This window comes from Alexandromys fortis, unplaced genomic scaffold, assembly GCF_014885135.2.
Source record: "Alexandromys fortis isolate MF-2015 unplaced genomic scaffold, M_Fortis_MF-2015_v1.1 scaffold_89, whole genome shotgun sequence".
NCBI lineage: Eukaryota > Metazoa > Chordata > Mammalia > Rodentia > Cricetidae > Alexandromys > Alexandromys fortis.
In genome coordinates, this window is record NW_026067973.1 from 1,658,865 (window position 1) to 1,685,545 (window position 26,681).

Sequence of the window (26,681 nt, forward strand, 5' to 3'; positions counted from 1 at the left end):
GAGAGAGAGAGAGAGAGAGAGAGAGAGAGAGAGAGAGAGAGAGAGAGAGAGAGAGAACCCAGCTGCTGAGATGGGAGCCTCCCTCTCACCCCAATAATTTCCCCCACTGGTTTTTATTCCCCATCCAAGTCACCCTGGGCATTTTAGCCAGACTTTTTGACTAGTTTAAAACAGTTAAGGGAGCCTGGGGACCCAATTCCGTTCAGCAAGTTCGGGGGACTAGGGGAGTCCAAGCTGAGACCCCAGCCCCGGCTGATGACACACACCCCCTGCTGGTCCTGTCCCTGGCACTTACAAGGCTTGGTCGTTCCTGGGCTTGAAGGAGAGCAGCGCCAGTGCCTGGGCTGGGCAGACGGGATGGGGCGCCGGCTGGGTGAGGGGTTTAAAGGGCGCCAAGGCAGTGATGTCACCTCTCAGTCGGCCCACTAGCCCCTCCCTGCCTAAGGAAGCCCACTGGGCTCCCCACCCCCGACCGCCCCACTCACTCGACACAGGCTCCATATTTGGGGAAAGATACCAAGTTGAAGCAGTCTGCCGGGAGCAACCGGAGACATTCCCTGCATGCTTTGGAGATGCTGCGGGGGTCGGGGCGGGGCGGTGCCGAGTGTGGCGGGAAAAGCCTTTTATGGGCAGGACCCTGAAAGCCCTCCTTGCTACCCCGACTTGGGTCAGCTCTAGGTCCAGTAAGAGTAAAAGGAAGAGGTGATCTGAAGAGTCTGACCCCACAAAAGAGCATCCTAGGGGGACCTGGGATCCCCCAAACTTGCAGGGACAAACAAGCCACCTTCCTCCAGTTGGTATGGAAACTGCAGATTGGCTGCATGCCAGGCACTATGCAAATGCCTTCTTTTCACGCTCGAGGTTAGAGTTACTACCCCACTGGGCAGCTGAGAAAGCTGAGGTCCAGAGTGGCCTTCCCAAGGCCACTGAGTGAGTGGCAGAACCTGGGCACTCCTGCCCACAGGTGTGGGAGCTAGAGAGGATGTCGCACCCTATCTGGTGTACCACCCTGCTCGGGGTGGGGACAGCTCCCAGTTAGAGTTAACGACCGAAGGGGTGGGACCGAGCCCCATCCAGAGCAGTGACAATCACAATCGTAGGGGTTAAAGGCTGTGGAGACATGAGGGTAAGAGACTCCCTCCCTCCAAAGAGTCCCTATCTTGGAAGTCTGTCATTCCAGAAAGGATCCTTGCTTGTTCGCTCATTCACATCTTGCTTGTGGCTAGCTACAGTGGTCTTGAGAAGGAACAGGCGAAAAATGGTGAGACTGGGGCTCAGTAGTTAAAGACACTTGCTGTCAAACCAATGACCTGAGTTCACTCCCCAGAACCCACATGGTGGAAACAAAACCAACTCTCCTCTGAGCTGCACATACGCGCTATGTATACCACACACACATTCCATAGACAAACATAATTTTCTAAAAGGTAAGTCATTAGTGGAGTCTGTGTCCCGCCCCCAATTCTGGGAATTTCAGGAAAGGGATGGAGAAGGAGAAAGAGAAGGGGGAGGGATCCTCAGGCACTGTCAGCCTCTCCCAAAACTGGCAGCAGGCAGGTATGGCTCCGCCTCAGGAGCTCCACCTACTACAGCCAGACTGGCTAACTTGAGCTAGCACAGCAGTGCGTAGAGCTACAGCATCCCCTAGTGGCATCTGAAGGAAAGATCATGAACAGGAAGCTGGCGTTCCCCCAGAGACCACACTTGCCAGCCTGGACACTGCCTATGTCCTGAATTCACCAGGCTGGCTTACAAGATCCCATCCTCTTTTGCTGAAGTCTAAATAAAAACTCACTCCTCTTGAATCTTGTTTGCCATCCATATGGTCATTCTTGAACAGCCTTTTTGTTTCAAGAGTTTCTCGGTGTAGCCTTGGCTGTCCTAGAACCCACCTGCCTCTGTTCCCCGAGTGCTGGAATTAAAAGCGTGTACCACCACCGCCCGGCCTGAAAAGCTCTTAAAACCGTGGTCTGCAAGCTCTCTGCCCACTTCAGGCATATGTATGGATGGGCATGGCTGGGACACGCTTCTGCCTACTGGTTGGAAGGGGTGCTGGCCTCTACCTGGTGGGCAGAGGCAGGTGTATGTGCCAGGAGAAGGGTGTTATCCCAGGGGAGAAGACACAGAGACACTTTCAGCATCTTGCTCCTTCTTGTGAGCACAGTGCTTGGTGCAGGTCAAAAGTTTACAGGATTATCAGGTAGCCTAAGGCTGAGGAGCACCCTGAGGGAAGCCAGGAACTAGTTTCCAATGCAGCCCTGCACAGAAACAAACGGGAAGGGAAAGCGAGATGGAAATGGAGGCTCCTGTACCACCCAACAAAAGAGTAAGAGCCCAGATCCCAGGTCTGGTTGTCTTTATTGAATGCACTCAATTCATAGAAACAGAACTGCAACCACAGCAGGGAGACAGAACAGAGCTCCAAAACAAAGACCCAGACCTGCCTCCTCTCCCAGTCCAAGAACTATAAAAACACGGCCGAGAATGAAAACATCCCTGGACCCCAACCCCCTTGGCATCTGGAATGGACTTGGTGGAGTGAAGGGGAGCCAAGGAGCGAGTGGCCAGGGCCCAGAGCTGGGTGACTCCATGTAAACACCAAGGCTCTTAGGCCCATGTGACTAACACAGAACTTGGCTAAATACTGACGGAAACTCAGAAGCCAGCCCTGAGTCCTGTAGTGAGGCGGGGCCAAGGACACACAGAGACCTGGCATGTCCCTCCCTTTCTAAAACAGGCACTGGGGCTCCTGCTGCCGTGAAAGAGAAAGAAAGGGCTGTGTGCTTGGCACTATTCCTCCATGGCCTCTGGACATTCTTGGGCAGTGTCAATGGCACTGAGAGGCCCCCAGCTGGGGCTTGGCAGAACTTTGGGTGCAGAAGGGGACAGTGAGTTGCCACATCCCACCAACCCTGGTGCTGGCATCATTCTGGTGGCTGTTGGGATGGGATCAGACTCAAACCAGGCTGATCCTCACTGCTCAAGAGCCAGCTCCAAGCACGGGTCGAGGGAGGAGGGTCGTACCTAGGCCCTTGCAGGCCTTAGCACCATAAACCTGGCACCAGCTGGCCAGGCCCCAAAGTCTCCTACCTGCATCCATCCTGACAGGCCAGAGTGGGCAGTGATAGCAGCCAGCTGCAGGCCCAGAGAGAACTGGGGTCCTGGTGCTAGACAGAGAATCAGGCACCTGACTAGGGTCCTGGAGCAGGGCATGGGAGGAAGGGCAGGCTGCGGGTCCTAGGCTGAGAGGAGGGAAGGGATGGGGAGAACGGAGGCATGAAATGGACAGGACATTGCCATCCCACCTTCCTTCCCCAAAGGGACAATGGAGAGCCAGTGGATAGACAAGACAGATGGACGGACAAGGGTCCTGGGGAGGACCCAACACTGAGAAGCAGCAACTTGGCCAGTGTTTGGGGAATGAGGAGCAGGCCTCTTCCACAGCAGAGGCAACTGCAAGGCTCGGTGCCACCAGTAACTGTCCTGAGTCAGGCCTGGGCTGGAATCTCGATGTCCTGCCAACCATCCGATGCTGGGCAGCAGAGCTGGGACTCACACCCTTGGTGCTATGGCGGCACCTGGCAGGTGATGAAGGGGCCCCGAGAGGTGAAGTCTGGGTCCTAGGATACTGCTAGAAGACATAGATCTTGTCTCGCTGTACTGTGTCTAAGTCATCATCCAATGTCAGCAAAACCTAAGGGTGGACAGACGGTCAGGAAAGGAGGGGCCATATGCTCTACCGCCCCCTCCACCCTCAGGCCAGGTACATCCCACATACCAGGAAGGACCCAAACATGGCAATGGAGGACAGGAAGTGCCAGATGTCATGATCATCAAAGAAGTCAAGGAGGATGCAGTCACGGTTGTGTTCCCTGGACTCTGCGGGGGTTTTCTGGCAAAGGGACAGGGCCAGCAGCCTACTGACTCTGCTGTGGCGAGGCCAGGTCCAACCCCCGCTCCGGCCCACTCCATGGCACCCCCCTCCCCCCCACCCCACGTCCCTGGCAGGAACTCTCGTGCCTCACTCTCCAGCCAACAATGACCGGTTCCATCCTCTGCATCTCACTCACCCTCCGCCAGACCCGTCTTCTCTTCCCAGCGGCGGGCAGGCGACTGGGAGCACAGCTTCCACTCAGAGATCCCAACTCAACTGCCGCCTGGCTCTCAAGTGACCTCAGGGCGCTTTCGCCCCAAGTACTATATCAGACCATGCCCTGTTCCCCAACAACAGTGGCCATGGCTGTCACTCCAGATCCTCCCTGCTCTGCCCACACCTCCAGGCCACAACCATTTTCTGACCCTGTTTGTATCTGGAACAGCCTGTGCTGAGGCCACAGACAAGGTGTGTCTGACCCTGTGCAAGGCTCCCACATTCCAACCTCTGTGTGACTGCTCAGGTGGAAGGACCTGAGTTATGCGGCTCTATGCATAAGGCTATGGCCAAGAATAAAGCCTGCCTCCTCCAGGAAGCTCTCCCAGGACTTCTAACCCAGAAACCTCACCCTCCCCTCTTCTGCACACTCCGCTACCTTGACTTGCTTTCATCTTCCATTTCAAACATGAACTAGATATGGGGGGGACTTAGTGGCAGAGCATGTACTTAGCATGTGCAGAGGCACAGTTTTGATCCTTGACTTTAAAGCAAACAAAACACCAGACATGAGCTAGCAGTGTCTTTTGAACTACATTCTGAATTCAACGCTATACGGGCAGAGGCCATGTAATGTTCTTGTTTGTTTTTTAAGACAGGGTTTCTCTATGTGGCCCTGGCTGTCCGGGAACTCACTCTGCAGACCAGGCTTGAACTCCCAGAGATCTGCCTGCCTCTGCCTCCCAAGTGCTAGGATTAAAGACTGCATCACAACGCCTGGCAGACAAGTCGGTTCTATCACAGATTTACAGCGTGTACTTTGAGGCAGTAAAGAGACTGACGTGTCTGATTTGAAACCACAGCTGCCACACACTAGCTCTATGCCCTGGGGGAGGTCACTTGGCTTCCCTGAGACTCGGCTGCCTTTGAAGTAACAGGCCCAGATGGCCATGATGGCACGTTCATCAGGAGGTTTTAATAAGAAGTAACCAGGAAAGGCCTGGTCCCAGGTGGAGAACTTGCCATGCATTGGCTAGGTATAAGCCTGGAGGTGAGCACTCACCTGCCACGTGCTGAGTCCCTGGAAGAAGAAGAAGAGCGCAAAGCCCCAGACCACGGAGGTGCAGATGATGCAGAGCAGAGGGATAGGCTTGATTCTCTCTCCACTGCGGAGCTGGGGAAGCGCGGCTGTCAGCAAGGCCACTGCCCACCTTCTTACTGGGCCCCCCCACAGAACCCAACCAAGTCTCATGCCGGCGCCTTGTGTCTTGACCCACTATCCACCCTAAGCTAGGTGTCCACGTACCCAGATCCCTGGGCTATCAAGGCCAACAATGTGAGCACTCCTTCACATTGTACAATGTGGAAGCCATTGGGAGGACCAGTCCTCAGAGGTCTGGTCTATCACAGGTCCCGTGGACTCAGGCTGGGACATGGCTTGGTGGCAGAGCACTTGCTTAGCAGGTGGCTCCGAAGGGTACATACAAGAGACTCAAGCCACCCCAAACCTCCTGTCATAGACCCATGGACAGAAAAGCTCCCGTCTTCTCGGTGCCCCACTCTGTCCATGACTGAAGCAGCTTAGCCCCCTCCCACTCACCTTCATAATGATGTAGAAGGCAAAATAAAGCAGCAGGTTGCAGATGCCAATCGCCAGCAAGTAGGAGGCAAAATCATTGGGGCGCATGATGAGTCCATATGCAGCCCTGAAAGAGGGAGTGTGTCTGGGGGAGGAGGAAGGGCCTCACCTCTGCCCATACCCTACCAGGCCTCATCATTATATTGGACTGTTTTCAGAAGTCTACAGAAGGTTCTAGAAGCCCAGGAGCTAACACCTCTCTCTCTAGCCCCCATTCTTTATGTTCAATGCTCCAAAATCGTCTATAGCCCCCTAAGTCAGCTAGCGGCTGACTAAGGCCCCAGCTGACTCCATAGCCAATGGCCACACTCACAGAGACCAGTTGATAATGTTGCCCATGACCAGAAGTACCATGCGGTCCTGGAGGGAAGCAGAGACACAGGGACTGAGAGGGGGAAGAGAGACAGGGAGAGAAGTGGCAGAAGGCTCAAGTCAGCCTGTCCCCACGCTACCCTAGGTACTCTGACACACCTTGATCCACCCCACAGGGAGGAGGGAGTCAGAGGAGGAAGGGGTCAGGGAGCGGGGCAGGTACCGTATAAAGGGGCCCGCTGCACTGCCGGATGCAGTCTGTGTAGAGCACATGGAGGATACGGCGGAAGATTCCAGAGTCTGCAATGAGCAGGCGGAGACTTCAGAGGGCAAGCACAGCAATGTCCAGGAGCACTCTGGACTTCCCACCCAGTGACTCCTCCAGCCCGCCAAAGAGAAATGAAAGGTTCCTGTGTGTCCAGGTATCCAAGGTTCCCGCACCTCAGCCACCCTGCCCTGCGCATGCTCTCACCCAGCTTCCAGCGGCCCATGTAATAAAGCTGAGTGCTGAGGAGCAGGGTGGAAATGATATGGATGACTGAGAAGACGATCCAGAAGGCCGTGTTCCCTTTGCCAAAAACCTGTGGGGGAGCCCCCAGTGTGGGGTGAGGGGGTGGTGAGGGCAGCTGTGCCCATGCCCCCCTATACTGGATCCTTACTAGGGCAGGCTGCGATTATAGAGGAACCCGGGACGGCCCCTTAGGGAAGACGCAGTGGAGGAGAGGGCGAGCATATCACATGCGTGCATGTGTGCCTTTCCTATGGGGTATAGGGAGTAGACCAGGCCCTCACCACGCCCAGAACGGAGAAGAAGATGACGATGGCCAAGCAGGCATATGCGCTGTAGGCGCTGGCGTTGATATCTGGGTGCCGCTTCTGGTAGAGCTTCAGCATGCAGAGGCCAGCAATCATGTACATGAATGAGGTATCTGGGTGGGAATAGGGCATGAGCTAAAGAGACACCCACTGGGACTCCACACAGAACACCCAGCCCAGACCTTGGAATGCCATGAGCAAGTTTGGAGGGTCAGCACTTCAGCCCCTTAACTGCCCCTGAATCCTGAGGATTTTTCAGAGTCTTTGTGGGAATGAATGGAGAAGAAGCAGGGCAGATAGCCATCTTCTTTTTTTTCTTTCTTTTTTTTTTTTTTCCAAGATGGGTTTCTCTGTGTAGCTCTGACTGTCCTGGGAACTCACTCTGTAGACCAGGCTGGCCTTGAACTCATAGAGATCTGGGATTAAACGTGTGAACTACCACCACTTGGTTTAACTGGCCATCTTTTTTTCTTTTCCCCAAGACAGGGTTTCTCTTGTAGCTTTGGAGTCTGTCCTGGAACTGGTTTCAAACTCACAGAGATCCGTCTGCCTCTGCCTCCCAAGTGCTGGGATTAAAGGTGTGAGCCACCACCGTCCAGCTAGCTGGCCATCTTCTAATATGTGAAGCTGCACTCAGAAGCCAGCCTCCGAGTTTCGTACCAGCTACCTGGGATGGTGGAGGGTCAGCAGACAAGAGGCAGCACTCACCAAACTGGAAGTTGGTGTAGTTGGGGCAGACATGGTAACAGGCACTCAGCAGTCCCTCCATCATTAGTGCTGTGCCCATGGCATAGAAGAGACCAAAGTGTTTGGGGATCCCACACTCCTGCGGGGAGAAAGAAAAGGAAGGGAAGTAAAAGTGAGGTGGGTAGAGAAGGGTCCTGAGAAGAGACCCAAAGAGAGGGGAAGAGGAAAAGGACTGGGCTATGTGGTGAGTGGGGAGCAGGGTGGGTTGTGCAAGACAGAGCACACAGGGCAGGGCAGAACAAAGTAGGGCAGGTAAAACAGCTGAGCAGGGAAGAGGTAGAAAGGGCAGGGCAAGAGCAGGTAAGATAGAGCAGAAGGCAAGGGAGAGTAGAGGGAATTGAGGGCAGGGCAAACCCAGCAGGGCAGGGCAGGGAGGACCTGGGCAGTGCAGGGCAGGGCAGGGTGAGGCAGGGAGGACCTGGGCAGTGCAGGGCAGGGCAGGGTGAGGCAGGGAGGACCTGGGCAGTGCAGGCAGGGTGAGGCAGGGAGGACCTGGGCAGTGCAGGGTGAGGCAGGGAGGACCTGGACAGTGCAGGGTGAGGCAGGGAGGACCTGGACAGTGCAGGGTGAGGCAGGGAGGACCTGGACAGGGCAGGGTGAGGCAGGGAGGACCTGGGCAGGGCAGGGTGAGGCAGGGAGGACCTGGGCAGGGCAGGGTGAGGCAGGGCAGGGCAGGGCAGTGCAGGGTGAGGCAGGAAGGAACTGGGCAAGGCAGGGAAAGAATCTGGGCAGGGCAGACTAGACCAGAGCAGGACAGATCTGGGCTGAGAAGGGCAGGACAGGGAGGACCTGGACAGGGAAAGGCAGACCTGGGTAGGGCAGGAAAGATAGGGAGGCCCTGGGCAAGGCAGGGCAGGGCAGGGCAGGGCAGGGAGGACCTGGGCAAATCAGAACAGAACAGGGTATGGCAGGGTCAGATTAGATAGAGCAGAGTTGGACTAGGCAAGGTCAGTTTGCCAGGAGAAAGCCTTGGTGGGCAGTGGCTGGCTTACCAGAGCGTAGAGATCATTTCGCATCAGGGCCCGGTTGTGATTGATCTCTCGCTGCAGAATGATGAGCAGGAAGAGCAGTCCCAGCAGGATGTACCCCAGGTTGCTGAGGATGTTGTTAAAGGCGCTAGAAGGGACAAGATAGGCATTAAGCTTACATTCGGGCCCTCAGGCCCTTCACTTTCTTCTGCCCAGCAGGCTGTACAAATCCCCACCCTGCCCTGCTCACTGCTGCCTACCCTACCCACCCCTGGGCCAGCACAATCCCCACCTGAGGTTGCCCAGTGGGTGGGCACAGAGGAAGTTGTAGTAGCAGATGTCCTGGTTCCCTGTGACATTCACCACCTATGAGGGGTGGAGGTGCAAAGCTATTGACGTGCCTGACTCAGCAAGGAGCCCGTACCACACTCCGGGGGTCCAACTGGCAAAACAAGAGCAGTCAGCATGGCTGACATGTGTACACAGTCCCCAGCTGGCACTCCTGTACACTGTGTGTTTTAGGTGGTGCAGATGCCTGCCATTGTCCTTTTTATATTTGTGACTGAAAACTCCTTAAGTTATTGCCTCACAGAAAGGAGAGGGAAAGGAAGTTAGATTTACAAAGTCCTGTGACCTCTATTTTCTAGACCCGCCCCCAGTCTGCAGATGAAGGAGCTGATGCTCAGAAACCAGAGTTGGATCTGAAAGCTGGTCCCTGGACCTATGCACTGCAGTCTCTTTCTGCATGCAGTGGCTCTGCAGGGGAGGCAGTCACACGCAGTCGCTCCAACCTTCCCCTCTCACCGTCTGGTAGGTGATCACAAGCTGCACCACAGGAAGGGCGTAGAAGACCGCAATGGTGGCTATGTTCCTGAGGGGCGGGAGGGCCGTGGTAAGGTGGGCAGGACCCTAGGAGCTGCCCCGTAGTAACAGGAGTCCCTGTCTGTGTAGCCTACTCACCAGAAGTAAATCTGGTACTTTTTCCGCAAAACACGTTTGTCCTTTCGTGCCAGATCAGCCACACAGAGATATTGCTGAGGAGAAGCAGGAGTGAGTCTCACGCACCCCGGGCCTGGCAGAGAACCCCTGCCACCCAGGTGAGGATAGACACATGAGGTCAGTGGGCAGGGATCTGGGACTCCCCACTTCTGTGGCTAATTAGGCCAAGACGGCTTGCCCAATTGGTCTGGAAGGGGTTGGAGGTCAGGCTGATTTCTCCTGGAATCGATCCTCCCTGTCCCAGCTCAGCTCTTTCTTTCTGCTTCCCTAACATGCCACAGAGATATGCCGGGTGGGACCTCAACACAAAGTCCCTTCCTTCAGAAACCCCTGACCAGGGCCAGGCCGTCCGTGTGTCACACCTTGGTGCGAATAACATTTTTGTCGGAATCAATGTCGGTCAGTGTGTCATAGTCATCCTCTTCCACGGAGCTCATCGAGTCCAATCGTGGCCGAGTACCCACTGGGTCAAAGGAGCGGTCTAGGAACACCAAAGGAAAAGACTTGGGCCAAGAGGACCAAACACTGACTGGGTCTGCCCCCACCCATCAGAAGCAACTGTCAAAATTATTCAACAGTGGGGAAGTGGGCCAGGGTTCACAGCAGTAGGACAGGTGGCTCGGGTGCTGAGAGGAGATGTACTCCTAAGTCAGTGGGAACCAGTGGGGAGTCCTGCCAGAAGCCACTGCATGGCAATGACTCCAGCCCTGCTCCACTCCTGGCTCTGGTCCCTAGCTGGGACTCTCCAGGCCAAGACACTGAGTGGACCCCAGACACAAGTAACAAGATTGCACTTGGCTAATCATGCAGATTAGAAGATGCCCAGTCCTGTTGGATTCTGAGAAGACATGCATAGCCACCCTTGGGTTAAAGCCCTGGTACACAGGCAAGGGCTTGAGAAAGAGCACTTGTCCTCGGTCTTCATCTCCTCCTGGTACCTCACCTGGCCAAAGCCCCTAAAGGCCAGAAGGTGACACCCAGACCCAGGAACCCTTGGCCAGCAAGCCAGGGAGGGAAGACACTGGCAAGAGGACAGTGAACTAGAGTGTCTGACTGGCGGCCAGCGCCTGTCTATCTCAGAAGACACATGGGCTGGCACTGGTGGCACTTGATAGGGAAGCCATGCACTAAGCATCTTTCTGGCCCCAGAGATGGCCAGCTCCAGTGGCTGACCATCCAGGCAGGAATTGATTGGCAGGGCAGCCCTACCCCCTCCCCACATCTACCCATGGCAATGCACAGCTGCCGCATCTGGCCAGAGGGAAGGCGCCGCTTGAACTGGTCGTGCCCTTCAAAGGAAAGGTAAAGTTACAGGGGGGAACTGAGGCCCGGTAGGAAAGAGAGGAAGGAGGGGGCAGAAAGCAGCCCTTCCCTGGTTCCAGCATCTGGCAAAGAGGCAGCCCCCCACCAGAAGTTTCACCTAGTCAACAGCAGCCCTGTAGCACACAGCCCACTGCCAGGCCCACTCACCCTGGGAATTGTAGGAGTGGTCCCCTGAACCTGTGCTTTCAACCAGTCCATCAGTAGATCCGGAACCATTGTCTGCAGGCAGGAAAAAGTGGTGAGGCAGGTGCGAGTGACCTCAGAATGAGACTCTAGATCTGTTCCTAGAGAGCCCCGAGTAGCTGCAGGGGCATGGCCAACAGGGGGTGGCAGCAGAAGCGGATGTGGCTGGGCGCTGGCAAATACAGTCCTGACTTTGACACATACCGAAGGAACCATAGTTATAACCCTCGTAAGGGGCGCTGCCAGGAAACGAATCGGCCAAGACCCGAGGATGACCTGCAATGAGAAGTCAAGGTCCTCTTAGGCTGTGAGCAAGGGCAAGCCAAAAGCCAGAGGAAAAGAGAGGGGAGAAGCTGGAAAAGACAGTCGCAGAGAAGCCATGCCAGCAGTAAAGAAAACACAGGCCCCAAAACCTACCTCACTAGACAACCACGTCACTCCAAGCAAACATGCCACCCTATATCCTAAGTGTGGGGACAAGCTGGGCATGGTCGTTCATGCCTATAACCACAGCACTAGCCTAGCTAAGACAGCAAGAGAGCTACAAGTTTGAGACAAGCTTGGACTACAGAGTCAGTTTCAGGGGACCCTGGGCCGCCAAGGAAACGCATCTGGTGCCAAGGCCCTCCCTAGACAGTCCTCATGCTTCGCCTTCCTCCCCCAGCAGCAGCTCCTCTGCCCGCAGCACCTGGAGCTTACCAAGGAGAGAAGCTGAGAGAGAGGTCCAAGCAGGAGGGAGAAGTGATGGGGGAGAGAGAGAGAATAGAAAGTTAACAACCTGAGACTGAGCTGAGCGGCACTGCCTGAGGCAGACTGGCGGTGTAGCTAGACCACAGGAAAGTTTCCAGGATATCTACGGAGGGGTGAGCCAAGACCCCAACCTGTTTCCACTTGTGAAATGCTACTTCTAGGCTGAATATGTATGAAGAAGCCACCAATCCGCCCTTCCCTGATCCTTCCCTTCCCCATCCCTGCTTCCCATCCCCCACAGCAGATCCACCCACCCCCATTCCCTGGAGATACCACTTTCTGGACAGGCTCGGTCTATGGCCACCAGCAGCGTCTTCTTCCTTTGCCTGCAGGAATTCAGAGGACAACTGAGGCAGGATGAGGCCCTAACCTAGGCTAGGCTAACCGTCCTTCTATCCTCTCTATCCATTTAACTCCTGAATCTTGGGTTTCTCCCACACGAGGGAATAATAGGGTGTCCCCAGCTTGAGAAGGAATGATGGGATGAGCCTGTTTACAAATGGTCCATAGACCACAGATCCCAACAAGTACCCGTCTTGCCCGCCCCTGAAGACAATTAACTTGGACCAGTTGGGATCCCACCACATTCTCTCTTCTATGCCCCCTGCCCAACTGCTCCAGAGAAGGGAACAGCCCAGGAGTTCCACCTTACCTCCAGTTCTCCCAACAGGCCAGGAGTACGGTCAGCAGGTAGAAGGAGAGAAATATGCCCAGGCAAAAGAGCATCCCACCAACATAGGCCTCAGCTACAGGGAAGGAAACAGGAAGGTGAGGAGTGAGAACACAGCAATCCCTCCCATGCTGCCTCGGGATGCCCAGGGACATTTGGCTGCTCCTCCCCTGAAGGCAATGCCCAGTCAGTACCAATACCTGGCTATTGCTCCAAACACCAAACTCTCGCCTGAGCCCACCTATTCATGTGGTTTCCTAGAACTGTCTCTCTTACTTCTAGAAAACTCCATGTTGACCTAACCTTCAAACCACAGCTCAGAGAGGGTACCCTCTAGGTGGCCTCCTGTATTGTACATTATTCCCACAGTGACCTGCCCTTTTCTCATCCCAGCCTTCAGGACCTTCCAGAGCCCCCCTGGTCTCCACCTAAGGGCTTCCTAAGAGCTGCACTCCTAGCATACACGGGGGCACAACTTATGCTTTGCTTGCATGTTATGTATATGCACCATCACATGGGTGTCTGTGGAGGCCAAAACAGTGCATCAGATGCCCTGGAACTAGAGCTACAGATGGTTGTGATCCGCCATGTGAATGTTATGATTAGTACTTGGGTCCTCTGGAAAGGCAGCCAGTGCTCTTAATAGCCGAGCTATTTCTACAGCCCCAGTTGTTTTTATTGCTGTCTATTTTGTTTTGGGTTTTTAGACAAGGTCTCAGGTTCAAACTGGCTTTGAACTCATAACCAAGGATGAGTCTGAGCTACTGATCTTCCTGTGTCTACCTCCTAACAGCTGGGACTAAAGAGGGGTGTGCTACTGTGCCAAGCTCCTTATTTTGATCGTATATTCTCCAGTTTAGAAAGGATGCCCCCAATTTAATAACTCAATATTGCTGAGCAGTGACTAGGGGCCCAGTACTCTAATTCCGGATTAAACTCAGAGCTCAATATATCTGATGGGACAGATTTCTTTTCTTTTTTTCTTCTCCCCCTCCCCCACCAGACAGGGTTTCTCTGTGTAGATTTGGAGACTGTCCTAGACCAGGCTGGCCTTGAACTCACAGAGATTTGCCTATTGCCTGGCTCGGCCTCCCAAGTGCTGGGATTAAAGGTGTGTGCCACCACCACCCAGCTTGATTTACTATTTCTTTCACAGAGACAGGGGACAGAGATTCCACTGTTAAGTGGCAGGGAATGAATGAGAACTTGCTCTTCAGTTTGGCAACGGACCCTGTCCCATATGACCCTGGGATCAACCGGGTGGAAGTCTGCTCAGAACACTCCTTTCTGACCCAGAACCTGCTGGGTAGGAGGGCCCTCGCCACCCTTCCCATTCAAGGAACTCTTCTTTCCTAGGTCTGAGACGAGGAAGCAGGAGGTCTGTCCATCTTTCTCAGGGACCCATACTTACATGTGACAGCTTGAGAGACTAGTACTGACAGGGTTTTCTGACGATGCCCTTGATCTACCGGATCATCTGGAAGTAAAATATCAAAGTGGAAAAGAAATGGCTGACTGGAACTTAGCTAGGGTTAATGGAACCTGGCCTCAGAGAGTCTAGGGCCTAAAACTCATATCCCATCAGATCCACCAACAGTCACGAAGACTCCTCTGCTTCCTGGGAAGCCAATGAGCCTGACCCACCCCTAGCCAGTACATGAAACATACCTTCCACAAAAGGGTAGAAGGGCAAGGACCCTCCGCAGGCCTGGTCCTCGGTCTTCACCACCACTACCACATAAAAGCTGTTGCTGGGGAAGTCTTTACGCTGGAGGAGGAGGACGAAGACAGTGACGACCATCATCATCACCACCACTCTTTTCTGAGTAGGAATTCTGGACCAAATGCTCTAAGTTCTTCCTGTATATAATTTTACAAAGATCCCCCTCCCTCACATTTCTGTGATGCTGAGGGTCTAATACATGGCCTCTCAAATGGCAGGCAGATGCTCGACCACCGAGCCACACCCACAGGAGAAGTGTTGCCATTATCTTTGTGAAGTCAGGGCTGGAGCCCAAACCTGTACCCACACTCCAATCAGGTGAACAAGTGAGTGAGCACGTGACCCATACAGGATGTCTGGGGCACCAGCCAGAAGACAGGCTCCACTCACAAATAGCAAAGAACCAAAATCACAGGAATGAAATATGGGGGTGGTGAAGAATCCAGCAACAGTAAAAGGTTTCTGAATGTGTGACAATGAAAAATTACTCAGAGTCGAAGGCATACTGCACCCAAGGTGCTTCTAAAAGCACTCACCCTGTATCGGGTGACGTCACCTCAGCCTTGGTTCTAAACACACAAGTGCACTTTGTACCATGCATGCCATCACACCACAGGAAGCCAAGGAACACTGTCTGAAAATCAGCTTGGCTGATGGACTATTGCATGCTCTGAACTGCAGTGTGTTTACCGCACACACCAAGTGTTCTGCTCTCATAGAAACATGATGGTTTAGGAACAGAAAAGACAGCATCTAAGGAATTTCCTGCCCTCGTATCTCAAGCATGTGAGGACAGTCCACACATCTTGGGGTTGGACTGTGTTAGGTAGGATGTTTGGTTTAAAAAACTCTTTTGTGTGGCTAACAGACTCAATGAGTTTTGATTTGGGATTAGGATAGGATTTTCAACAATTTCTCTTTTAAAACTAGGGAACGCTCCACAAATTTGCATGTTATCTTCTCACAGGGGCCATGCTAATCACTGTACCGTTCCAATTTTATTTCTTTCTAATTTATTTTATTTTATGTGCATTGAGGGTGTCAGATCCCCTGGAACTGGAGTTACAGGCAGTTGTGAGCTGCCACAAGGGTGCTGGGAATTGAACCTGGGTTCTCTTGGAAGAGCAGCCAGTGCTCTTAACCACTGACTCATCTCTCCAGCCCCCTTTCCAATTTTAGGATATGTGTTGTTAAAGCAAGAATGCAACCGTTTCTAAAACGGCCCTGATACGCTTCTGCCACTTTGTACTCCTTGTTTATGCAGAGAGGCACCCTCAGCACTGACAGTAGCTGACAGGAGTGCTTCTGAGTGAGCTCTGCGCTCTTCTGGAGCACGTCTCGTCCGCACTGTCACACCCCTCCAGAACAGAATCCCTTGCTGACTGAAGACAAAAAAACAAAACCAAGAGCCAGTGGAGAAGTTTCTCAAACACAAAGATCACAGTGAAAAGTTTAGGAAGCCCTCATGTAAGGCAGGAAAGGGTAGAAAGACAAGTGCAGGGTGTGGGAAGGCCTTCAGTTCATCAGCCAGCCCCACCTTTCAGGTCATGGGCATTCCTACCTGCACAGTGATGGCTGCCTTCTTAGTCATAGTCTGGTACATGCCAATGAAGGCCACGTTGTTGTCTAGATCATAGACAGGGCACTACAGGGGAAGGAAAGAAGAGGCAGATGGACATAGATAGGACACAGATGGGCCCTATCCCCTTTTTCTAATGTCCCAGCTACTTTCTGGTGAAGAATAAAATGAGAGAAAACTTACCAGGACATCTTGGATGGAGACAACTGAGCAGGGGAAGGCCTTCTTGGAAGTCACCTTGACAATTACAGAGTCTACACCATCAGGAAACTCGTATTTAAAGTACTGAGAACATAGGAAGGGGAGGATGCTGTCTCAGGAGGGCGCTCTCCCTGCCCCTCTAAGTCTCCTACAAAGGAGATGCTAAACTCTTCTTGGTTCAAGCAATGAAGCTACTTGGAGAGAAGAGCCTTGACCATGAGTAGCCTTCTTCTGAATGACCCTGAGCGCCAATCTCTTGCAACCTCAGCTGGGCACACAGGACAGTGCATGAGAGGTAGAGTGGGGAAGACAGCATCTAGACCTAGTCACTGCACTGTGCCAACCCATCTATCCACATGGGAGTTCCGAGAGACCTGGTAGCCTTAGCTATCCCAATGCCTACTCCTGCTCTCATGTTCAAGACTCCCCTCAGTTTTCTTTTGGTTGTTGTTGCTATATTGAGGCAGGACTCCTGTGTAGCCCCAGCTGGCTTGGAATGTAGTATGTAGACCAAGCTGGCTTTGAGCTCAAAGGTGTCAGATCCCTGCTTCTGCCTTCCAAATGCTGGGATTAAGGGCATGTGCCACCATGCCAGGCTAAGAGATCCCATTTGTTTGTTTGTTTGTTTGGCTGGATGGTTTGGGGAGGAGAGGTTTGAGACAGGGTTTCTCTGTTTAACAGCCCTGGCTGTCCTGGAACTCACTTTGTAGACCAGGCTGGCCTTGAACTCACAGAAATATGCCTGTCTCTGCTTTCTGAGTGCTGGGATTAAAGGCATGTGCTACCACTGCCTGGCTAGAGACCCCCATTTTGGACAAGGGATTTTACCTGGGGCTGGGCTGCAGTGGTATTGAAGGTAAACGGCTCCCCAGTCCTATAGGGCAGAGAAGAACCCCACAATCACTCCCAACTCTTGGGAAGAAGCCTGAGGCTTTATGGTCCTCTCACTCGACCCTGATTACCTGAGCACAAAATTGTCCACACGGTTGACTCGGAGCTGGTAAGTGGTGTTGACTGGTGACAGGGTGGACACATCCACATAGAAAAACTGGACCTCAGACTCATTCTTGGTGGGGGGCTGACACAGAGTTCGTTCAACTTTTTGGTAGAGGTACTTACGCTGATACCTACAGTCCAAGACAGAGAGGGTGTGACTAGTCCCAGCCAGCCTGGCACTAGAGGGAAGTGAGGCTCCAGTTCTTTCCATCGGTTCCCCATACCTCCCAAGATGCTGGGCTCAGGGAGCAGGGAGGAGAAACAGAAGGGTCTCCTGGGTGAGGCTCCCTTCAAGGCCTGGCTAGGCCGCCCCTCCCTTCATCCCCAGGTCCTACTCACAGCCCTCGCAGGATTAGGGGCACCTGGAAGGACACAACAGCTTCTTTCTGGCGGACCACGAACAGCAAAGGCGCCTCTTTCTGCTTGTTCAGGACATTCACAGACACGCGCACACCCTCAGTCTGCAGACGACAAGAAGTGCCCTCACTCAGCCCCTCTGTCCTCAAACACATGATGCTACAGACTGCATGCCTTGCTCTGCCCTAGACTACCCATCCTGGCCTGCTTGTGTGGGAATAAGCCCTGTCTCGAGGAGGGGCTTGGCGTCGTTTGCCTGCTTTTGGAAGATGTGCAGTCTGTGGAGCAGCAGGTCCCAGACAACTGCAGGATATGCAGAGAAGACCTTAGGAGGTTCCAGGATAGCCCTCGTGCGCACACACGTGCCCAGGCACACACTGACAGAGGACAGCAAGAAGTGTCCTCAATCTTCCTCTTGTGAACTAGGAAGCCAGCAAGAAGCTCCGGTTCCACAACTACTCTGGAGGCCAGAGCCCTGCAGGGAGGAGTGGACAGGAACAGTGCGGAGACTGTTGAAATCCAAGTTACACTCTATTTCTGACCAAGGGCCAAGCTGTGAAGTGACTTTACCTCGGAACCTCAACTCTCCCCTCTAAAAAAGCCACCCTTTGCTGTGGATGGGGCCACACAGGACAGTGAGAGTTTAAGTGACAAATCACAAGAATGTTACTACTTCCTAGGCTGCCAAAAGCAAATCTAGGAAGGGGTAGCACTTTTGGGATGACCAGGGACACCAGACTGAAAGAAGAGAGATCAAGGTTCAGGGAAATGGATTCTGACCTGCCAGAAACCAAATCCCTCTCCATCCCAAAGAAAAGCCCAGATGCCTCCTTCTCAACTCCACTGCTTCCCACTCGATCCAGCTCTGGCCTGGGAGGGAGAGCAGGAGGCTACACTCTGCCTGGGCCTGGCTACCCCGCCTTCTACTTTCACCACTGGGGAGAAATGAGTAAGAAATCAGAGCCAGTTCTGAGATTGAAACAAACTCCCTTTCTTTCTCTTGCCACTCAGCTCGCGGAGGGCCTTATCTCTGTCATCTTCAATGTACAAGGCCAGCTGGCTTTCCGAGGCAAGCAGGTCTGCCTCCTTCACCTCCCTGTGAAGTGGAGCAGTAAAACTTGCTGGAGCAGAGCCTTTCAGTTCTAAGTTGGCCCCTTTTGGAATTGTCTGAGCAAGCCCCATAGAAACCAGTTTCCCCTTCACTCCGACCTCACACAGCTTCCAGGTTGAGAGTCAGGGTAGGGAGCAGGGTAGACCTGTCCAGATCACAGCTGGTGGCAGGGAACTTCCCAAGCTGCCCAGCTGGAGCTGCAGGGAAAGCTGGTGGGAACGAGGCCTCGGCAAGGGGAGGGAGGCTCGGAAGCTGGCGGAGACGGCAGGGGTGACATCAAGGCTGGGTTGGGCGCCCACCCTCTCAGCCGCCATGCCGCAGTGGAGCCCCGCGCTCACCCGGTTGCGGGTCACGGTGTGGTTGAAGGTGTAGATGTTGACCAGCTCGCTGTTGACGTCGTCCGCGTAGGTGCGCTCAAACTCCGCGTCTTTCTGCGAGACGTTCTTGGGCCCCAGAGCCCCTAGGTGACTCTCGACGGCGACCACCAGAAGCAAGCACAAGGGCAGACTCCGGGCGAACATGGCCCGGGGCGGCGGGGACTGGCGACAGGACAGCGACCGGGCGCGTTGCGGCTGCCGCAGCAGCTTCCAGCATCTCACCAGGACCAGAACTTTAACCCCGGCCGGAGATAGGACGCGTCCCCTCCCTGGAGCCGCTCCTGGGCCTCACGCGGACCCCAGCTCGCGTGGGCGGCACCGCGACCCGCAACCCCGGCCCGGCCCGGCCGGAGACCCGGCGTCAGCTCGCGCCCAGAGAGCGGAGGTGGCGGTGGCCCTGGCCCTGGCCCTAGGCTTCCCGGACGCGGGCCCTTTAAGAGCGGCGGACGCGGCGCAGAACTCTGGGCCACCAGGCGCCGCGCCGCGGTAAACAGCGGGGCTGCGCCCGCCCGTGACGTCAGGGGAAACCGACGCGGGTTTAAAGGGCCAGGCCGCCTCCTTCGCCGACCTGCGAGTGCCTGGAGTGACTTTTTCTTTTTTTATTGAAGGACCACTAGGTGTTGTATTCTTGTTTTTGTGATCAGCAATTTTTGTTTTTTTGAGACAGGGTCTCACATAGCCCAGGCTGGCCTGGAACCGATTGTGTAAGCTCTCGAGGGCCTTGAACTTCTGGTCCTCCTCCTGCCTCTATCGCCTAGTAATGGCACAACCGGCGAAATTCAGAGCGCCCAGTTAAGTGCTGGGTCTTGTTGACAGATGTTCTCTTTGCCAGAGCAGGAATTCTCCCCCCAAACCATTAATCCTAGCTTCATTTTTTTTTTTTTCCTCATTGTAACCACCTACCCACTAAATGCCGCTCCCCTCCCACTACAGGGTCACTCTGTTGCCAGGACAATGACGCTTTCCAACCTAGGAGCTATTTCCCTTCTTAGCAGAGGCTACTTTTGTTTGTTTGGTTGTTTGGTTTTTCGAGACAGACAAGGTTTCTCTGTGTAGGCCAGGCTGGCCTTAAACTCACTTGAACTTCTGCATTCCCCAAGTACTGGAACTAAAGGCGTGCCCGTTTATTTTAACAAATCCCACAGAAAGATTCTGACCTTTAGTGTCAATTGGCAAAAACTTTTCGAGGAACTATTTTGGCGCTATATTTCTAGAGGTTTAAAAGAGCATTATACCTTTAATCCAGTCATTCCACCCCTGGGACTGTATCCTGGGAACAAATTAAAAAAAAAAAAATGTGGGCAGCAAAATTCGCATTCCCGTAATCTTGAGAAAGCTCAAAAGAAACTGCTTCTCCACAGCGAAGGAGTGGCTAGATGCACCACTGTGAAGCCATGAAAAGTAGGGAATTCAGGAATGACACTATATAAGAGGTATATATTCCAAATTTCAGATGTAAACAGAAAAACATGGATAAAAACTGAGCCGAGATGGCTTAGTGGGAAACTGCACTTGCCATGTAATAGCCTGGCCTGAGCTCACACCAGGAACCCACATGAGTAGGAGAGAACGGACTCCACAGATTGATGCCCTGACCTTCACATATCTGGCCCGTGTTCTCACACACAGGCACACAAACAATAATAAATGAAATGTAAAGTATTTTATAATGCATAATGGGTGGACGAGGCAGTCAGAGGATGCAGCTGCTTGCCATGATGCTGGATGACCTGAATTCTACCCCTGGGACCCATATGGTAGAAGGAGAAGGGGGAAACCTGACTCTGGAGTTCTCATCAGACCTGCACATACATGCTGGAGCAAATGGACCTGACTCATATACACACAGGTGAAGATATTTATAAAGAAACATACACCAAAGCCGGGGCTTCAGCCCCCAGCACCATAAATAACATCCTACAATTATATGTTTTACATTTCTTTAACAAATTATGTGTTTAAAGAAAAAGAAATATGGCCAGCCCTGAAGCTGTCAGATGTCCTGGCTGAAAGTACGCCGGCCGATGCCGCTACATCAGAGCACTGTCCACTGGCAAGATTACACCAGTCCTATAGGAGCACTGTTCCAGTGAGCAGCTTTAATATTTAGACGTCCCCACAAATATTTAATAAGCACATACTATGTCCCAAGTAGCCTTCTAAATTAATGGGTAAATAAGTAAAATTATAGCTGGCCTGTTCAAGCACAGCATGCTTGAATTAGACCACAGCAGGGGCAGCAACAAATCCCAGCTACTTGGGAGGTTGAGGCATAGGAGTTCCAAGTACAGGTTAGCCTGAGAAATAGAACAGGACAATTTGTCACTGTACAAATGGGCCAAGTAAGTCCAGAAGGTTCACTAGCAGTTCACTATGCTCATCCTTTTTTGAGGGAGGGGAGGGAATAATGGTAGGAATTAAGTCCAGGGATTAACTCATGCATGTTAAGCCCCTAGCCCCTGCTCTGAGGTTTTGCACCTTGTTTCAATACTCATGTCAGCACATCTCAATAGGCCTGGGTCTGAGGACCCGAGAATAACAAGAGTCACTACTTCACTGCAAGCTCTCCAAGCAACTGGCCTGCCACTCGGAGAATCAGTATGGGATTTCCATGTGCCAGTTGGGTTTCACTTCCTCTCTCATTTTTGACCCTGCTCATCTTGCCAGGAAATACTCAGAAACTCAAAGAAACACCTGGACACTGACCTCAGGGCTTACTCCCAGCCAAAGAGCATTTAAAAGGTCTACTATAGGCCAGGACCTTCAGGGAAGCCTGGGGGCCGAAGAAACTTAAGCTTCAAGATCAGAGCCTCTGCTACAGGCTTAGTGTTTTTCGTGTACTAACTCGGGCTGTGGGCAAGGAAGCAGCCCTCTAAATGTGACCCTTGCCTGGTGTCAGGCATGGCAGTACATGGCAATATTCCTAGGAGCTATGAGGCAGAAGCAGGAAGATCATGAATTCAAGGGTATCCTGGGTTTCACAGTAAGACCCAGTTAGAAATCCCTAATAAATGAACACCTGGGGCTGAGACAGGATGTCGACAATCAAGAGCTTTTGCTACAAAGTTGGACAATACCTCCGGGGTAGGTAGCAGTCACTGTCCACATTCCTGCCTGGTTTCTTACTTCTAGTAAAGTCTCTTCCTCCTCAGGTGGGGAGGGGAGCTGGGAGACTTGTTGAGGCAGGGTCTCTCTATGTAACCCTAGTTGGCTCAGCACCCACTGTGCAGGCTAGACTGTCCTCCAGCCTCAACCTTTCAAAGTGCTGGGACCACACTCGGCTCTTTCAGAAGAGCCCTTGGTCTAGGTCTCAAGGGCTTAACCTCTGAAATGGGCAAGACCCTGGTTACCCACACCCTAGACAAAGGCAGCAAGCCCAGAACTTTCCTCAGCTTCTGACCTTCCCTCTAGGGAGGGACCTGTTATGAATAGGCCCTTTCTGAAGCCTGCAGGAGAGTGGAGAAGGCCTGCTTGTTGGCTGTAGCAGTCAGCAGAAAAGGCAGGGCCGGGTCTCAAAGTCAGACTTGTAAGTGCAGTTCCAACTACCAGTCTCTGCCATATCATATGAAAATCTCAGCCCAGCCAGGCATGGTAACACATACCTCTAATTCAAGTCCTGAAAGGTAAAGGCAGGGATTCAAGGCTAACCTTAGCAACAAGGGACCCAGTCCCAAAAGGAAACCAACAAAAGCCCTAAAGGGACAGCCAGATCACCAGATCTGAAGACTCCTATCTTCCTATGGGCTCAGAAGTTCAATGAGCCAAAGAAAAGGGACCATTCACAAGGTTCCCCAACTGGCATGGTCCTAATGACCTAAAAGAATCCAACCAGGGAGATAACTTAGGAACCTTGGGGAAAGGATACAGCCATGCTTATGGGTAGTTGGCAGAACAAAAACAGACTTTGGAATTAAGCAATGTTATAACTTTAACCCAGATAAAGAGGTTGCAAAACCATTTCTCTGAAGGGAACACATTTGGAGGTCCCTGTTCTTCTGTGACTATGAGAAGGGCTGAGTTCTAGCACTTTCTTCTATCACTCCAGTTCTGTCCCCTCCCAGGACCACCCTTGTGTCGGGTTCTCTTTCCTTCAAGGGCCATGAAAACGGCTTTACATCAGGCCAGAACTCAGCTAAACAAGACTCACTTTGCCATTCTGAGGCACTTCAAACCTCTCGTATAGCTTCACAGGAAAAGGAATTATGCACAAATACATGCATGTGCAAACTAGTGGTCAGTCTTTGATATCATTCTTCAGGTTCCTTATACCATTTATTTGAGAAAGGGTTGCTCACTGGTTGAGGAAGATACATGGTCAGTTGTCCTCATCAACTTAAGACCATGAAACCAGAAATGGACAAGTTCAACAGAAGTGCTGTAATGGTCTGTCCTGTCCTTTAAGAGACAAGCCACGCCCACTCCCTCCCCAGTCCACCAAAGCAAGCTGATCTTCAACTTCCAGCCTGAGCCTCTTCCTTTCTGTCTCTCTCCCAAAGAGGTAGCAGCTGCCATGGCCTCCTCTCCTCTCCCCTCTGCCTCCCTCTCTATTCTTCTCCCCTCTCCTCTTCCCTCCTTTTTCTTTCCCTTCCAAATAAATATCCAACCTCACTCTGCATGGCGTGCCTATTCATCTCAGTCTCTCACCTGCCACATGGCTCCCTGCCTAGGACCCACTGCTCTTTGTGGCCCTCTGTGGTCTTGGGACCCAATGCCTGCAGCTCAAGAACCTGCAGTGGGCTCATGGCCTGCTGCCTGGAATCTGCAGCGTTTCTGCAGCTGCGTCCCTTGGGGGAACCTGCAGCATTTTACTTAAACCATAACATTGGTGCAGCCCCTTTTACTTTTACCAGTACAACCCCCATATATGGGCTGCTCATGCATGCTTCACCATTTCCAGGGCATAAATTTCATTTATTTTTTTTTTCACTCATTGGTTTGACATTCACCAAGTAGGCTAGGCTGACAGCCAGTGTGCCCCAGGGATCTTCCTACCCAGGCCGCCCCAGCTGTGGGAATGAGTGCTTACCATCATGCTTTCCCATGGGTCCTGGAGACCAAACTCATGTGGTTTTCCTAAAGGGCAAGCAATGTATTATCTTCTGAGCCCCTAGAAAAGCAAGGAATTTGAAGTCAAGAACTTGCCTAGCACATGTGGGGCTCTAGGTTTTATTCTTTGAGTCACCAAATGATATACTATTCTGGAGTCAGGCTGGAAGGTTGTGAATTTAAGACAAGAGTGAGCTGTATTAGAGACTACCTCAAAACCCAATGTTCTAGTTAAAACCTTGCACTCCATGCCTTGGGCAAATAAATTCCAAACATTCAAGAGCCAAGCACCATCCCTATTGTTCTTAATACTGCAGGTGGTGGGTGAAGAATGCCTGCGTACATATTCCCCCCCCTCCTTTTTTTTCAAGACAGGGTTTCTCTGTGTAGCTCTGGCTATCTTGGAACTCACTCTGTAGATCAGGCTGGCCTCGAACTCAGAGATTCACCTGCCTCTGCTTCCTGAGTGATGGGACAAAAGGTATGCATCAGCATGTCCGATTTTGCATGCATATATTAAACTATTGCCCAAGGAGCAGGAAGAGCAGTTTGGTTTGGTGGCAGACTTGTAATCCCAGCTAATCAAGAAGGTAAGGCAAGAGGCCCACAGGTTCAAGGCCTGTGTCAAAACGTGGAAAGAGTTTAAAATTTACATAGCTCAGTGGTAGAGCTCTTGCCTGGTATGTGTGAGGAGCCTAGATTCAATCTCCGGTACTGGGTGTGTGTGTGGGTGGAGTGGGGAATTTTAAAAATTGGCAAGGGAAATGCAGGCAAATAGCTCTGAGCAAATGGGCAGGGCTCTCTGCCAGAGAAGGCTGTCACTTTCCATTTCCTACAACTTTCGCCATTCATACTGAGTCACCCAGGCCCTGTATCTGGTTCCCTCTGGCCATATGACAGAACCATAAGAGCTTTCCAGGAAAGACTGACTGGGCATCAGGTTGCAGGACACAATCAGATAAATAATGGATCAATCCAAATCTGTGCCTCCAAGGATCACTGACAAGACCAGCGGCTCTTTCCCACCTACAGAAAAGCCTGTGCCTCGGGCTAGTAAGTCACGGTGCTGCTCAGGAGCTGTACCCATCTCCTCCACATCTAGAGATCACAGGGGACTCTGCAGGGGACTCTGCAGCCCTGGCGCCACTGTTCTCAGTGACCCAAGGGCCCCTTATTTTATACTGCTCATCTATCAACATCTTTTACTGAACTGGTCTGACTCCTCCCAAGATGACTTCCTCATTCCTAAAACCTCCAAACCAGGCTAGCCTCTTCTACACCACTAAAAAAAAAAAAAAAAAAAAAGACAGGGCCTCACTTTGAAACTTTGCTGACCTGGAACTCCATAGAAAGGTACTACTTATGTAGACCAGGTCGGCCTCAAATGCTCTGCCTGCTTCTAACTCCCAAGTGCTGGGATTAAAGCTATGCACCACCACACCCAGCTTCATCACTCAAAATATTCCACTCACTTTTAATCACACAATTTAAAAGTTTCAAGAAATTTTGCTATTATGCATGTGTTGCATCTTTCGGCTTTTGTTTTGGGTAATTTGTGGTAGTGCTGTTTAAAATAGGATCTCAAGTAGCCTAAATGGGTCTTGAACTCCTGTCTCTTGATCTGCCTGCCTCTATTTCCCTGAATGCTGGGAATTACAGGCTTGTACCACCATAAGTAGATTCCCCCCTCCCCCCTTTTTCTTTTAGTGAGGCAGAGCCTATTCTGCAGCCCAGGATGGCATAAAACTCACTATATAGCTTAGACTGGCCTCAAAACCATGGCAATCCAGCTAGGTGGTGGTGGTGCACACTTTTAATCCCAGCACTAGGGAGGCAGAGGCAGGCAGATCTCTTGAGTTTGAGGCCAGCCTAATCTACAAGAGCTGGTTCCTGGACAGGCTCCAACCTACTGAGAAACCCTGCCTCGAAAAACCAAAATGAAAAACAAACAAAAAACATGGCAATCCTGTAGTAGATTTTGTTTATGAAGAAGGGTCTCTTTATATAGTTTTGGCTGTTCTAGAGCTCATAATGTAGACCACACTGGCTTCAAACTCAGAGATGCACCCTAACTCTGCCACCCCAGTGCTGGAATTAAGGACTTGTACCACCCAAGCCTGCCTGCTGCAGATTTTTGAATGTTGAAATTATAGGCATGTACCACTATGCCCAGGGTCTGCTTTTAAAAATCATATTTTTCAATGTGTTGAAGAGAGGGAGCTCCTATGTGACAGGCTGTGCAGACATCCTGCGGAAGGCAGTTCTCTCCTTTCCATGTGGGTCCTGGGAATGGAACTCAGGAGGTCAGGATTGGCAGCAGATACCCTTACCCAAGTCAATTTCATTTCTATTTCTCCCTCGTTTATCACTAGGAAAAATAATCCCTAGACAGAAGCTGTATGGTGTCCCTGAAATAAGTGGGCACAGAAGGAAAAATATTTGTGCTCCTGCCTGAATGCTGAGTTACGAGCCAAATGACAATGAAACAATTCCCATTCATTCATTCTGTTTATTCAGTGTCTGGCCTCTGCTTGTCACTAAGCTGCGCTGGGAACAGAGAGAGGCTTAAAGCACCTTCTGTATTTACATAGGCCTGGAAGATGTCTCTGCAGATAAGGGCAATTTGCGACACTTTAAGACCTAAGTCCCATAACCACAATCACATGGTAAGGAGATCACCAACTCCCACAGGCTGCCATCCAACCTCCACTGTGGCATGTGCACCCACTTGAAAATATATGTCGTTTAAAAAACAAACAAAACACCCATTCTTTTTAAAAGTTTGTAGAGGACA

The 26,681-nt window shown here is 52.1% G+C and overlaps 2 protein-coding genes and 1 pseudogene across 5 annotated transcripts in view; all 3 read right to left on the reverse strand.

Annotated features, from left to right (window-relative positions):
• Tagln (transgelin) overlaps positions 1–446 on the reverse strand; it is a 5,860-nt gene extending 5,414 nt beyond the window's left edge. The window contains exon 1 of the mRNA XM_050156396.1: positions 296–446. The gene's annotated coding sequence lies outside the window, so the exon portion shown is untranslated. The remainder of the gene's footprint in view (positions 1–295) is intronic.
• Positions 447–2,341: 1,895 nt separating this feature from the next.
• Positions 2,342–19,311, reverse strand: Sidt2 (SID1 transmembrane family member 2). Of its 4 annotated transcripts, XM_050156224.1 has the most exons (28): positions 18,803–19,311; positions 17,336–17,457; positions 16,963–17,127; positions 16,829–16,874; positions 15,983–16,084; positions 15,782–15,865; positions 14,166–14,265; positions 13,909–13,974; positions 12,480–12,573; positions 12,101–12,153; positions 11,856–11,930; positions 11,282–11,353; positions 11,042–11,113; positions 10,798–10,860; positions 9,934–10,052; positions 9,533–9,606; positions 9,377–9,443; positions 8,865–8,938; positions 8,597–8,720; positions 7,566–7,683; positions 6,834–6,970; positions 6,514–6,622; positions 6,265–6,341; positions 6,043–6,089; positions 5,691–5,796; positions 5,154–5,264; positions 3,779–3,892; positions 2,342–3,694 (listed from the first exon to the last, which is right to left on the reverse strand). In XM_050156224.1, the coding sequence occupies exons 1-28, from the start codon at positions 18,983–18,985 to the stop codon at positions 3,632–3,634; spliced, it is 2,637 nt and encodes an 878-aa protein (XP_050012181.1). In that variant the 5' UTR covers positions 18,986–19,311; the 3' UTR covers positions 2,342–3,631. The 4 variants fall into 4 exon arrangements, with proteins under 4 accessions (XP_050012181.1, XP_050012182.1, XP_050012183.1 ...); XM_050156225.1 differs by lacking the exon at positions 10,798–10,860; XM_050156226.1 differs by lacking the exon at positions 11,856–11,930 and having other exon boundaries at positions 18,803–19,310.
• On the reverse strand, positions 15,143–15,243 carry LOC126510097 (uncharacterized; annotated as a pseudogene).
• Positions 19,312–26,681: the final 7,370 nt, after the last annotated feature.

Coding starts and splice junctions, on each gene's coding strand:
- Sidt2 (XM_050156224.1), bottom strand. CDS start 18,985: ATGTTCGCCCGGAGTCTGCCCTTGTGCTTGCTTCTGGTGGTCGCCGTC. Junction 12,574..13,908: donor AGTCTCTCAAGCTGTCACAT/GTAAGTATGGGT, acceptor CCTTCCCTGTAG/CTGAGGCCTATGTTGGTGGG. Junction 7,684..8,596: donor GAAATGATCTCTACGCTCTG/GTAAGCCAGCCA, acceptor TTCTCCCCGCAG/GAGTGTGGGATCCCCAAACA.